Source organism: Denticeps clupeoides, chromosome 9, assembly GCF_900700375.1.
Source record: "Denticeps clupeoides chromosome 9, fDenClu1.1, whole genome shotgun sequence".
NCBI classification, from domain to species: Eukaryota; Metazoa; Chordata; class Actinopteri; order Clupeiformes; family Denticipitidae; genus Denticeps; species Denticeps clupeoides.
Window position 1 is genome coordinate 13,326,482 of NC_041715.1, and position 14,107 is coordinate 13,340,588.

The following is a 14,107-nucleotide window of genomic DNA, read 5'->3' on the forward strand; positions in this document are numbered from 1 at the left end:
CCTCAGCCCATGCGGTCCAGAAACCGCGTTATGAATTCTGAGCCCAGACTGTAAATGTCTAAATTGAAAACGTCTGGCTGCATCCCACCCGACACACCCCACTCAACAAAACTCAATATGCAATCATATCAACGCTACTACAATAAAGAGCAGAAAATGTATTGAGAGAATGAATATCAAAATCTATTGTGACAGTTTTTTACATTATATAATCTCATCATCAATATCTCAGTCAAAACAAGATGAAATTTCACAGCAGATTTGTGTTGATGTTCAAAAACAAATGAAAAAATATTTAAAATATTTTTTTTTATGTTCTAGGTAAACACACACAACATTTTCCTGTTCACACTGCACAAGTCAATGCAGACATCTAGCCACAAGACGGGGGAGAGAAGGTGACAGACTCACCTTCAGTTCTCCAGACGCCACTTTGAAGACAAGTTCTACCACAGAACCCACAGCCAGACGTGCCGCACTGGAGGAGTGCACCTCGTTCCAGATGGTGTCACTGTCCACCTGTCCAAACACACACACACACACACACTTACACTTCAGACACCTGCTGCATCTGTATACAGATGTTTGATCCCGTGGCCTGATTACATCACTCCTCATGTAGCGAGAACGGATGAAGTTACAAGTTCCAATGATCTACTACAAAATGCTATTTTAGTCCTTGTTCATTTTTCTTTTACCCTTCCACACACACACACACACACACACACACACACACACCAGAATATATCACCAGTGACATTACAATGGGGTCTAACAAAACATACAATAGATGTTCAAGTCCATTGTATCACATTCTGGCTGGCAGGCGAGTAAAATTCCTCATCCTGCACCAAGACTTTATTTACTCACTGCCATAAACCGAGGCAGGCCAGTGAAAGTAGAGACTTTGATTCCTTTCTTCGCACAAAGAAGGTCGTTTTGCAGAGCACACATATATAGTATCTCCAAGACTAAGCTGACAAAAGCCAGGGAAGCAGGGGCATGCTGGGAGTTTGCTCTCAGGGGCAGAGAGGGTGCAAGGGGGCATTTATTCTGTGACATGCAGAGCAAACATTTGAAGGGGAGACCTGGCGGGAACCGGAGCTCCAGCGAGGTGAATTCCCGGCCCGTCTGGGGACAGAGGCTGGCCATTCATCAGTCACAACTCATTATGCTAACACACGAATGCCCCGCGGCCTACAATTACTGCAGACGCAAACGCACGCACTCACACTCACACACACACACACACACAGACACACACACACACACACACACATGCCAAGATCCATTTTCAATTCAGTCAGGCAGCAGTTCAGCTCAAGCCAATAAGAGGAATTATTCATGTGATTCCGAGTCACCTTTTCAGCAGGTGCCATTTGCATAATGGCTGGGAAAAGACTTGGATTCGGCTGAGGGTGTGTTTTGTTTTATTGGCAGCAGAGCCACACAATTCTCTACAACAGTGGTTGACAAAACTGTTCGCAATGAGTGCCAACTCAGAAAATGCTCTCCGAGCACCTCCATGGTAAATGCATTAATGCAGGTCCATTTAACCGGCTTACACCAAAGGTGATTTTATTCGTAACATGAATATTATTTAATGACAGTCATCCACACAGAGTATATTGACTATATTTGAGGATTTCTATACTCTGCCTTTAAACACACAGCAGCTGTATATATTAACAATAATCTGAGAGACTCATGTTGTACCACTAGAGGGAGGCAGAGCAACACAGTTTGAGAACCAAGGTTCGAGAACAACCACACAAGGTTTATAAACAAACCAAGAAAGGTGGCTATTATACAAAAAGCTCATATACTAAAAAAAGTTACAAGGTATATGATATTACAGACCTGGATATTTTTTGCACTCTTTAAGAGATTTCCTTGAAGTGTGGTTTTGTTTTGTTTTCCATTCATATTTTATTTTGATATAGTTCATAAGATGTGTTCAAATATTTTTTTAAATAACATTCAGAACAGTATTAATTAAAACATGTAAATAATCCAATTGGCTGTAGAGTATTTATTAAGTACTGTATTTTAATTACATTTAGTTCTAGTATATATTAACCCAGTCTGAGAGATGCAGTGATTGAGACAACACATAGACAGCAGGAGCAGTATCTGGCACTGGTACAGAGTCAAATGGATAGTGGGTGTAAGGAGACCTGCCAGAGCACTTGACGGGGTCTGGTAAACCAAGGGTCTTTGGCCATTTATGAATTTTGTTTTCACTGGCATGAGCGCTCAAGGGCAGCACAAAAAACTTCCTGCTTTTTCAAGCTGGGCCAAAAATGACTGTCACGAATTACGAGCCTGTGGTGTATTTACAATAGAGAGGAATGAAGGGAAAACAGAGAGTGAAGCCAGTGAGCAAGTTATTGAGTGGGTGATAGAGGGACGAAGGGAAGTGGGGGGGTGGGAAATGTTAAGTATGTGGATGAGAGGCTGGGGGAAAGGGGGAGTTTAAGAGTAGGACAGATATGCATAAAGGGAGTGAGAAAATTGGGGGTGGGGGGTAGAGGAGGACTTCAGGAACGTGTTGGAATGAGTAAATACAGCTTATCCTCACTCTGACAGGCTAATTTTCAATGCAGAGGCACAACGCAGAGAGTCAGGAAGACAACAATTTTGCTCCATTTTCATAAAAGAGTCCAGAGCCCTTCAGTTTCTCACCAACGGGGCTCATGCTCCTGGGGAGGCCCACAGGCCCTGCGTTTCATCACCACCACCACCACCCCCACAAGCACAACCTGGGGACCCGGGGTCAGCAGTCACCCGCGCCGGCCCCCACACAATCACACACTAACCAGCTCAGATGTGTGCACGGGTTACACTTATACACACACTTGCATAAGAATATACATACAAACACTAGGGTCACACATACATAGTCATGCTATATAAAATACATGATCTTTATATGATAGTATGTAGCCACAAAGACTCAAACTACTGGTTGTTGAGCATATCAGGTGTTTTTAGTACATTGACATTCACTTTGGAAGCTTGGAAATTCACTTTGGAAGCTGGGAGGGTTTGGTCACAAAGCAGCTGTGACTATTGACAATAATCTCATAGATTGCTTGTGTACCACTCTACAATACACAAACCAAGCTTAAAAAAAACAACCAGAAAAGGTGACTGCTGTACTTGGATTTGTCTGTGATATTAAAGATCTGGATATTTTCTGCTTTCAATAAGAGATTCTCTGAGGTGATGGTTTGTTTTTTGAGAATTTAGTGGAATTTAGAAAAGATTCCCCATAATTTAGTTCCCTAAATTGGCGTGAAAAATATGGGATCTGCTGTGATAGAGGCAAGGGGTGCCGATTTTGAGGAAACTTTCATAATGTTTCACACCCATTCAATTACATTAACAGTATAAGTTGTCAAATGGCACGTCAACAACTGGACATAAATTTGCAATACATTAAGAGGAGTGTAGCTGAAAAGCAGCATCAAAGAGCATCACTAATTCCTCATTTCATTTTTCATTGACACTGACATCTGTACTGTTTGTGAAGAACCTATGGGTAATGTTCCTCACCATGTTACCAAGAGCCATGTATAATGTCAATACACAGATAGATATATACACACACACACATACATATATAATACATTCCGTAAGAATGCATCTAATAAAACACACATCAAAAAGTTGTCTGAATCATTAACTTAATGAATATTTAACTTCAGTAAATAATATTCCAATTTAAAGTTCATGATTCCCTATCCTTAAGATTATATTTGCCTCACCCCCCTACACACACACACACACACACACACACTAGACAGACACCCATTCCCCCCCCAACCCTCGCCTGTTCCTCTACTCTTTCTTTCTCTCTCTCTCACACACACACACACACACACACACACACACACACACACACACACACACACACACACACACACACACAGCTTGTTTATAGAAAACATCTGGATACAATTACCTGCTCTGCGGAAAGCAGAGCAACAGTTTTTGTTGCTGCTGGAGATGGGGGGCAGGGGGGCTTGTGGGAGAACAAACAGGCCCATTATTTACACATGAGAGAGAGAGAGAGAGAGAGAGAGAGAGAGAGAGAGTGAGAGAGAGAATAACTTACCCCCATTCCGCCACAGGGCAGCCGCACAAACATGGGTGTTAGCGAGCCTGCAGACACAGAAGAGAGGAAGACAGGAAGAGAGGGAGGGGGCCAACAGAGGTAAAGGTTACAGGTGAACCTCCGCACAGTGTGACCTCAGAAGTTACGCTCATTACCCAAAGTCATCCCACAAAAGCGAGTTCGTAATTTACAGGCACAACAGGTCATACCATCTCATGGTTCCTCAGAAGGGAAAAAGCACGAAAGCCAAAAATGTAAGATAATAGCGGAGGCATGTGCTTCCTTTGCTTGAATTCATTTTTGTTCATAAACACACCGCTTCTCATCATCCTGCTCGAAGTTCACGCTCTTCTCGGCCCCATTCACACTTGTAATTAAGGGGAAAGTAATGTCATTGAAACTGGGGCCGCGGTGGTGTCTGAGCCCTGGCGGAGTGGCGCGCAGCCTGCAGTGACTGAGCGAGGGGGTGGGCTATCGTTAAACCGAGCAGAGAGTGCATTCAATCGCAGCATGAAAGGCCCGGAGTGAAGTAATGGAAAAATTGCATGTGCGGTTGTTATTGGCAGAAAGGTGATGGCCTTGTCGGACAGCTTAAGGGCAGATTCAATCAGGGCCGTGTCTGATAAAAGAAGAAAGAGGGAAAACGGTGCAGTTTCGGACAAATAAAGAGTTTCTTTTGTGCGACTGGGAGGCTGGATTTTGCAAGAGTGCGGTTCAATGACCGGGGTCTGGCTGCTGATGGGAGGTCTCGGAATAAAACCACCACGTTCTGAGGTAGGAGTGCAGGAAACCGTAAACGCTTACTGTCCAGTTTCTGTCGCAGAGGGTTGGTGCCATAGAGAAGCACGTGGGCCTCAGAGTGCACTGTCTGCAGCTCCTCCAGAGTGGCTTTCCTGCCCCGGATACACTATGAGTGAAAGATAGAGAGAGAGAGAGAGAGAGAGAGAGTTTGAAATCCATGCACAATTAAAAAATAATAAGAAGAAGAACTCAACTTGTGCAGACCTGCAGACCAGAACCCAGACCTGCTGACCTCAGTCATGTGCCTAAAATCCATTCCTACCACCAAATAAACCAGATCCTAGTCATGTGCAAGTGCTGTGGAACTGAGGGGGTTAACTGCTCCTTTTTAACACTGGTCTAGGTGGCTCCTGTCCAGGTCGTGAGAGGGCACATCAGACGTGGGATGCTGTGTGTGTGTGTGTGTGTGTGTGTGTGTGTGTTTGAGTTGAAGTGACACCTGCACTGGGGCGTACTGTATCTCACATTTAACTGCGCTGCCTGTTAAATGGGGGCCACGGGGGTCCCGGCGCTGGAGGTTTGGGGGGGAAGGCTTGTGTTTTTAACAGGCCCCCTGCTGTAGATTAGGGGGTATTAGAGCACTGACTGCCTTTAATTGAACCCCATTTCTGTGTTCCCATCACTCAGAACAATAAACATCCCTGCTGAGAAACAACTCCCACTTCCCATGCTGCAACAGGACAGATGGGCGGGGTGCTGGTGGAAGCCTTTTTTTGTTTGTTTGTTTGTTTGTTAGTGAAAAACAGAGACCGCAGCTACGCAACTGTCTGGATCCCCTTCTGACGCTATGGAGGTGAGTCCGGCGATCAGATACAGGCGGAACAATCAGACTGGCCGGGTGAGTCAACTCTCCAGATGATGACAGGCCACTGGAACGGCGAGAACAGGTGCGAGGGGAGATAAGAAGCAAGACCCCGGGGGCCAACTGAACTCTTATCAGGACGGCCGACAGCCACTGACACAGCTAGGTGGACACTTCCTGCCAGACTGCTGGTCATTTCAGAGAAGCGTTGCCTATCCTGGAACGTGCCCTCTTCAAATCACAAACTCACTTTGCTTTGAAAAAGATAAATCGCTGATAAAGAAACGTGGCCTAAAAATTGAAGAAAAAGTGGATTTAGTGAAAAAGCCTCATGGACTCACCTCACACTTGCTGCGCAGTCCAGTCTCCTGTAGGCGGGACCAGATGCTCTGGATACGGCCTGCATGTTCAGGGTGCGTGTTCGTGTTTCCACACATGCACTGGTGCTTCTGCATCAGAGTGTCATAAACAAGACCTGCAAATTTCACACACACAAACACACACACAAAATTTACATTTACATTTAAGGCACTTGGCAGACGCACAGTGTTATTACAGTGAGATCCCCAAATAAGTGGAGTGTGCAGAAAAAAAAAAACAAGGACAAACAATTATTCCAGAGCAGAATACCTTATTAAACCACATAGCTGGAGAGCAGGGTTTATATTAATATTATAAATATTATTAGTATTATACATCCATAGTGATCAAGCATGACTGGCCACTGATAACACTGTAATAATCCTACGGCAGCCACCAGAGGGTAATCAAGTTCAAAAACAACAAAAGCAACACAGAAGAGGCAGAAATGCGAAAATAAATAAAAGATGTCTAAATAAATACATTATATAACATTAGCCTCTAACAGTCATATTTATTAATAACAACAAGACAATTAAAGTGTCTTGTTTTTTTTACTCTATGGTGTCAAAGTGTCACCCTGCACTTGCCATGAAGGATGGAATTTTAAACTCTTGACAACATCATTTAGTGTGGTGAAGAACAGAATTTGACAATTTATATTATTATTCTTATAGATTCTACAACTGGATTACAGAGGGGTGTCACTTCAGAATTTTAACAATAATAGATGTAGTTAAAAATGAAATTTTGCACATTATTTTAATTTAAAAATAAAATGTTAAAAACATCCAAATATTCACAATAGTAGCAGAGCTGAGTTCAGCAAAAAAAAAAAAAAAAAGAGGCATTTTGTAAATGCGCAGAGTAACTGTTGAGACAAGATGCTCTCTGCTTGACTGGCCTGTAGTGAAACGAGGCTTGGTGGGTGGCTCCTGCACCACGATGGGGAAATTGGCAGAAGCTGGGGACGACTGTGCCCTGGAGAGGGGCCGATGACCTGGGAATGTAACGGTCAGGCCTGCTGCCTCCATGGAAGCCCGGTAGTTCCTCAGCTGGTGGATCCTCTGTTGCTCCAACAGGAGAGCCTGCTGCTCAAAAGACAAAGGGTGTGTAAGAAAGAAAATGTTTCATATCCCTGCTCCTCGGCACTTTTTAAGGCTCCATTTGTTTCCAAAAAAACAAAGCAAAACATAAAGCCCAGTATAGCTGCAAAAGAATCATCTGCATGCTGTCAGTGTGATGAACCACCAGTAGGTGGAGCTCTGTACACAGACCAGCAGACGAAAGCAAAACCACCATGACATTTTATCAGCACTTAAATGTCAGTCTCTGGAAAGATTCCACAGAGCAAACCGGAAACAGACATTCATATCTGAATTGAGGTTGGATTTACATCTCCACCAGTTTAGAACACAGTATGCGCTGGTCCCGCTCGGTAGCCACTGAAACCCTGACGCAGTCCGTGCTGCTCCTGGAGAGGACATGAAGTGGCCTGGTGCGGATTCCCTGATGGGGACATGGGGTTCTGCACAACACAGATCACCACCGCTTGCCCGATGCCCCCTGCTGACGCTCAACCAGACTGACGAGTAATGATGGGGGAGAGAGGGACAGAGAGCGGTGTGTGCACCGCCACGCATCCAGCCGTGAGCCATTCAGATAAAAACGGGAGCTTTGCCGCTTCGCTGGGTGAGTGGGCGCCGGCAGAGACTACGAGTCTGTTTGTGGGTGGGTGTGTGTAAGCATGTCTGTGTGTGGGTGGGTGTTTCTCATGTGCAGACAGAAATAGGGCCGCTTTATATTCATAAGTTTGGGACAAGTCAAATAGAGGAAATTTAAAATGCACAGATGGTGGATAAATGTCCGTTCTAATGCAAATTAAGATTTCACTCTGAAGCACTGGCGTCCAGAAACCTGGAGAGACGCCTCGCGCGTCTCACCTGTCTGAAGAGCAGCTCCTCGGCCTGCCTGTCCCGCTGCAGCTCATCATCCTGCTCGTCGGGGGGCTCCTGTTTAATGGTGACCCCACGTGGCAGACCCTCCTCGGACAGCGCCTGGTGCTCCCGCAGCTCCTCCTCAGTCTCCTCTGGGTGGCTCTCGTGCTGCCGGCTCGGCTCGGCGGGCTTGGCCATCATCTGAGAGAGTAAATGGCAACAATTATCAAAACAATTCACACACAATACTAAACCGTAACAAGTCACAATTATACATACACTGAGAACAAATATAAATGCAACACTTAATACATTTCTACATCCACAAAAGAGCCATTACTGTGAAATATTGTTAATAATAAGCATGAATATGCACAGGTGCAAAACTGTGTGCATTTCAGAGTGGTCTTTTATTGTGGGCAGTCTAAGGCACACCAATTAATATTAATTTTACAAAACAAAAAAAAACGTTATAAAATAAACTAAAAAACGTTAAAAACTAATGTTACTCAGAATCCTTTTTTTAATAAAAAAGGCTCAGTGTTTTTTTCCCTTTGGAACAATCTGAGAACTAATGTGTCATTAGAACTTTGTAGCAAAAATGGAGAAAGAAAAAAACCCACATAAGTGAAAGAGTAAAAAGTGAGCAAAAGTCTGTTCTGGGTGCATCCTGCAGCAGCTGTGTCCAACACTGTCGCCACGGCAATGACAGGAATTGTACCCCGCCCACCCGCGCAGGTTTAAGGGGAAACCAGCAGCACTGGCAGCAACACGGGCCCATGGCTCCCCGCCAGGGGAACATCATTGACGTCAGAGCGCTCAGAAGTTGCCTCATCCTTGTCCTCTTCTCCAAACAAGCCACCCCCCCCCGCTCTACACTGCTCGCTTAAAGGGAACACTCACCCGAAGTTCCCGTCTGCCCGATAGGCAGTTGAAGATGATTGCTGTGTTAAACTGTGTAAGCATAAAACCAAAACAGATTTTATTATTCTGCAGCTGGAGGAACTTTGGGAACAAAGTTTCTCCACAGATTATTGCTGAAAGTGCAGTATTAGACCTAAATAATGTATATATATAGAAGAGCCGTATGCTGAAAATGACAGATTATTTAAGAGGAAGTCAAATAAACTACTGATGTCACCAGGCCCGTTTCTATCTCTCTTCTGCCTTGGTCTTTGTCGGAGGAGCGACGAGGGGCATGATGGGTAGAAGAGACAGGGTGGGCCCACCTTGTTGATGTGGAGCTGCTGCTGTTGGAACTGCTGCTTGTGTTTCTCCAGGAACTGCTGGTGCTGCTGCTGGACCACCAGCTGCTGCAGGACCTGGGCGTTCTGGGGCAGGGGAGCTGACTGCGTTCTCCCCAGGGGCCTGTGCTGACGGTGCAGCTTGGGGATGGAGGTTGACGTCAAGGGCAGTCCTCCTAGACCTGCAAAGCATAAATATAGATCACAACTCACTATGCAGATACATATGGTACACAATCCAGGCAAATAAGATTATGGTGTTAAAAAAAACAGTTGCTTCCATGAACATCATAATTTCATACCAGATGTTCTAAATTCAGACCAATACATTGGCCTTATACATGAAGTTTACACTACAGCACAAAAGCCTAGGCCACCCTCTGATTTAAATAATACAATATTAATGTTTTTTCAACAACCAATAGTTTGAAGTCTTTGTAGTTAAATAATGTGGTCAGGTCTATAGAAGTATTTCTGATTTTCAGTATTGAAAACATTAATTCACAACTTTGATGTTTCCAAGTTACTCTTTAAGTTAAGTATTTACCTATAGGACACATACTGAAATGACATGTAAGTAATGGAGTCTTGTGCACACAGCTAAATCATACAAATCAACTGGCCGATCAGAAGCCACTAACTTATTATGTTATTCTGGGCTCTTAAACATCTGCTGGTTTCTTAGAAATGAGATGAACAAGGAGTGCTGAGAATATAAAGCCCTGCATGATTAACACGTTTCAAAAAGCTGCTGCCGCGACTTCAATCAATACATAATTAAGAGTGCAAGAGCACACAAAACACGACACACCATGGCTAGGACAGCATGGGCACAGTAAAGCAGTTCCACAGACACAGGTTTTAAACCTGGTTAAATTCATTAAATTGGGCAATCACAAATAAAATATGTTTGAATCTTTTATTTTTTTCTTTTTTAATTTCAGACACTTTTCAGATTAATAGGGGAGTGGACCAAGCCACTTACAACTCTCAAGAAAAGCATAAAATGAATTATAATTTAAATTCAGCTATTCAATCAAATTTTATGCAAAGTAGGCTTTCATAGATGGACAGGAATTGGCCTGTGCAGATGAATTTCTGTACGGAAGGAAAATATTATTGCTCTCCACAGATCTCTGACGTTTCAATCAAGTTTCTTTGCGATATTGCTATCGTGGAGCAAATGATAAGTTTCTAAACTGCACCAAAGGCAGTTCAAGGGTTTGATGAGGAAGCTGATGTTTTGTTAAAAGAGCTTCAGCTTTGATTGAGCTCAATCTAAAACACATCCACCCACGCGCCCTTCCAACCTTTCGAAACGAGCCGAGTGTGACTGATGGGCCTGAGCGAAGCGGGGCTACCCCTTGCAAATGTTCCGTGATGCAGCAAATCGTTACTGCGAAAATTGACCGCTGACTGTGTCAAAGGGGCCGTTCATCTGAGGTGGGTGAGTGTATTGATCCCCTCGGTGTGGCCGTCATCCCGCCACCGGTCCATGAGGGGGGTACATTAACTGCGCTTGTGACTCATATGATTCAAAAGAGAGCGTTTTACAGGCAATCAGTGGAAATCAAGAGGTGACCCGGAGTGCGCTCTTCACACAGCGAGACGGACTCATTATGAGTCAGTGGAGCTGTGGGCTGGCCGTTAGTCGTGATAAAAACTGTGGCACTTAACAGGCCACCAAATTACAAACTCTTGCCCTTTTTTAAAGCCACTTTTAAAAGAGCACACACACATACATCCTGAATGCAACAGGTTTCATTTTTTACGGTTTTGGGGCAAAGCAAAGAAAAAGAATATTGATTAGTATTTGTAGAGTGAATGTAAGGTTTTTGACTGTTTGTTTTCCTCAGTATTGGTCTGATGGTCCAAAGTTGGTCCAATGGAGTAATGGGCAATAGTATGTATTTTTATTTGGTTCCTCGTATATTGGACCAGGGGCATTCTAGTGATTGCTATGGGGGAGCTACAGAAGGGGAAGTTGGCGAAAACTTAATGTTTTCTTTTGCAGTATGGATTGCAGCAGGATGGATTATTTGATTATTGAATTGGAACTTTTATCGGGGTCAGCAAAATATGTGAATATGTATTTATTGATGGTTGAGTGTACCCTTTTTGTTTCTCCAAGACATGTTTTAAATTAGTTTTGTGTAATTGAGAACTTGTCAGGCTCTGACGTCCTGAGTCAGCTGAATATTGTTCTCTGCTTAAATTAACCATTTAAAGCTAGTAACAGTGACATTTGTTGCTGAACCTTTGGCAAACACAAGGATTTACCATTATTTTTAAAAACTTGAATACTAGTTTTGCAACATTTTTTTAGATAGGGATGCTTGGGTTCCTCAAGCCTTCAACAAACGTATACTTTTACATTGTTCCAGTCACTGACTGAACCCACGTGTGATGCACTTAGCACCAGTAAGAGCCTGAACCGACCAACCTGCAACAAGCGAGTTCTGTGCAGCTGACTGTTCCAGCAGCACCATGTGCTGGAGGAGGGGGTTGTGGGCGGAGTTTCCATCCCGGTCCAGCGCAGGTGCAGGCATGTAGGTGGGGAGACGGGCACCTGGGATGAACGGAGAGGTGAGGGGTATTCCTGGCTGCAGCCCTGTCAGTGCCAACCTCTCACCATCCTGCTGGCCAGACACCACCTATGAGGAGAAAAAAAAACAATAAAACTATCCATGGCAACTAGAGCAGAAGAAGAGAAAACGTCCACGTAACAATCAATACCAAAATTTCCCAGACAATGAAAAGGGCAAAGCCTTACGTCACTTAGCTGTGGTCAGTCCTTCTTTCTCAATAGCTCCTTTCTGAAATGTCAGTGGGGCTGAAAAGCTGCATATGGCCACATTGAGTCTAGACAGGGCCCCTCTTTCTATTTGGACTTTTCCAGCCAAAGGCCAAGTGTGCGCAAGCAAGCCCACCGGGTGTCGGAGGAGATGAGGAAAAAAAAGGAGGAGAAAAAGAAGAAACAAAGGCAGAGAGAGACACTCACGCTGGAGGGGCCGGTGGCTGGCAGGCCCAGTGTGATGTTGGGGAGGGAGGGCGATGTGTACAGAGACAGTTGGCTCATGGGGCCCTCTCGGCCGGTGAGCCTGTGTGCCAGGGACGGCTGGAACAGAGCAGCGCACAGAACACAGACATGGAGAGATTAACAAACGGCCGATAAAAAATAAACAGGTCTTGTCTGACTGCACTCTGGTCCCCTACAGGTCTTGAGTCCACTGGAGATTGGAAGTTATCCAGAACTTAGGAACCCTTAGCAGCAGAGTTTCTGTTCAAGATTTGTGGAAGAATTAATGAAACAATATTATGGGATTAAAAAAAGTAGCAATGGAAGATTAGTAACTTCTAAAAGTTGTCAGGTTTATTTCATTATTATTTATTGCATAAGGACGGCCACATACAAGGATGGCCTTCTATTTTTAACTGAATTTAGAAGATAGCAGTCTCCTCTGCCGTCCAGACATTTAGTGTGATCTACTGCAGATTGCCGTGTGATTCTTTGAAGTTTATCCTGTGACTTGAAAATGAAGAAGTGGATTCGTTTCCATTTTTGGTGATATATGAAAGTTATTTCGAGAAAGATTTTTTTTCCACTGGGTGTGTTTTTGAGTTGCATTTTCAATTTGTGCAGTTTTGACTGTTAATGGAAACACACAACTAGTGTGGTTTGGCACAATTGCAGGTCCAAAAGCACTGAAGTTGCTCAAGACAGACTTTCACTCCGATGTTTACCTCAATTGAGCTACTGGAGATGGAGCCAGTGATCCCATTTTCATTGGTGATGTTGTTGGAGCTGTTGTTGGGAGAACTTGGTCCTGAACCGGGGGCGCTGTTACATGCTGATTCTACAACACAAGATCCACAAAACACCACCTATCAGTAACTGGTGATATGACACTGTATTGTATTTACGGTTATCCATAATAAATGCAGGGTTACTGAGGGAAGGAGGTCTCGGGCCAAACACAAAAACGTTAGAATCAAATAATATTGGGTGGTAGTAGCCTAGTGGGTAACACACTCGCCTATGAACCAGAAGACCCGGGTTCGAATCCCACTTACTGCCATTGTGTCCCTGAGCAAGACACTTAACCCTAAATTGCTCCAGGGGGGGGACTGTCCCTGTCACTACTGATTGTAAGTCGCTCTGGATAAGGCCGTCTGATAAATGCTGTAAATGTAAATGTAAATATTGCATTGTTACATAAAATGTTGAAATTATCTTTTGCATGCTAACATGTAACCCCCGGCTAACAAGAGTCCCCTTTAGGAAACGGAATAATCTTTGTACTATGCTGTAAGTATTCCACTGATGTGCAAATGCTGCCCTAAGACACATGCTTACCTGCCATGTCCAGAGAGCGTTTTTTGGCAGTGGTAATTGGGCCGTCCTTCCTGCGAAGCAAGGGACTGCTTCTACGCTCTGTCACCTTCTGCTTTAGTCTGGAACGGAGCTTCAAGTTGGGTTCAGAGGCTGGAAAAAGGAGAGAACAATCCATGAGAAAAGTGTGGGTACATGAAAGATGTGCCTCCAGTCTTTGTAAAGGGGTTTTCCAGGCACACACAGGAGAACAAGGGAGAACATATGAAGGAGAACAAAGGAATCTGTGGTATAGACAAAAGGTTAACGTCAAACATTCTACATTCAGAAAAAAAAAAAGGCTCTGTAGATGAACCTGAACTATCTGAGGGAAAAAAACAGTTTTAACATCACTGAATATCACCACATTTCTTCTTTTATTTGCTCTCAGGATGAGATCCTTCTCTGGTAAAACTAACTAGCAAGCAAGACACTCTTATTTTTCATTTAAATTTATTTCCCAAAACCCTG

At 44.0% G+C, this 14,107-nt stretch overlaps 1 protein-coding gene across 3 annotated transcripts in view; it reads right to left on the minus strand.

The window, feature by feature from the left end:
- hdac4 (histone deacetylase 4) overlaps positions 1 to 14,107 on the minus strand; it is a 140,464-nt gene that overhangs the window by 24,308 nt on the left and 102,049 nt on the right. For all 3 annotated transcript variants that reach the window (XM_028990486.1, XM_028990487.1, XM_028990488.1), the window contains 11 exons: positions 13,622 to 13,750; positions 13,009 to 13,121; positions 12,266 to 12,382; positions 11,708 to 11,918; positions 9,250 to 9,446; positions 8,027 to 8,221; positions 6,988 to 7,174; positions 6,065 to 6,198; positions 4,925 to 5,027; positions 4,121 to 4,167; positions 412 to 519 (listed from right to left, as the gene is read on the minus strand). In XM_028990486.1, the coding sequence (XP_028846319.1) occupies positions 412 to 519; positions 4,121 to 4,167; positions 4,925 to 5,027; positions 6,065 to 6,198; positions 6,988 to 7,174; positions 8,027 to 8,221; positions 9,250 to 9,446; positions 11,708 to 11,918; positions 12,266 to 12,382; positions 13,009 to 13,121; positions 13,622 to 13,750 (1,541 nt within the window). The remainder of the gene's footprint in view (positions 1 to 411; positions 520 to 4,120; positions 4,168 to 4,924; positions 5,028 to 6,064; positions 6,199 to 6,987; positions 7,175 to 8,026; positions 8,222 to 9,249; positions 9,447 to 11,707; positions 11,919 to 12,265; positions 12,383 to 13,008; positions 13,122 to 13,621; positions 13,751 to 14,107) is intronic.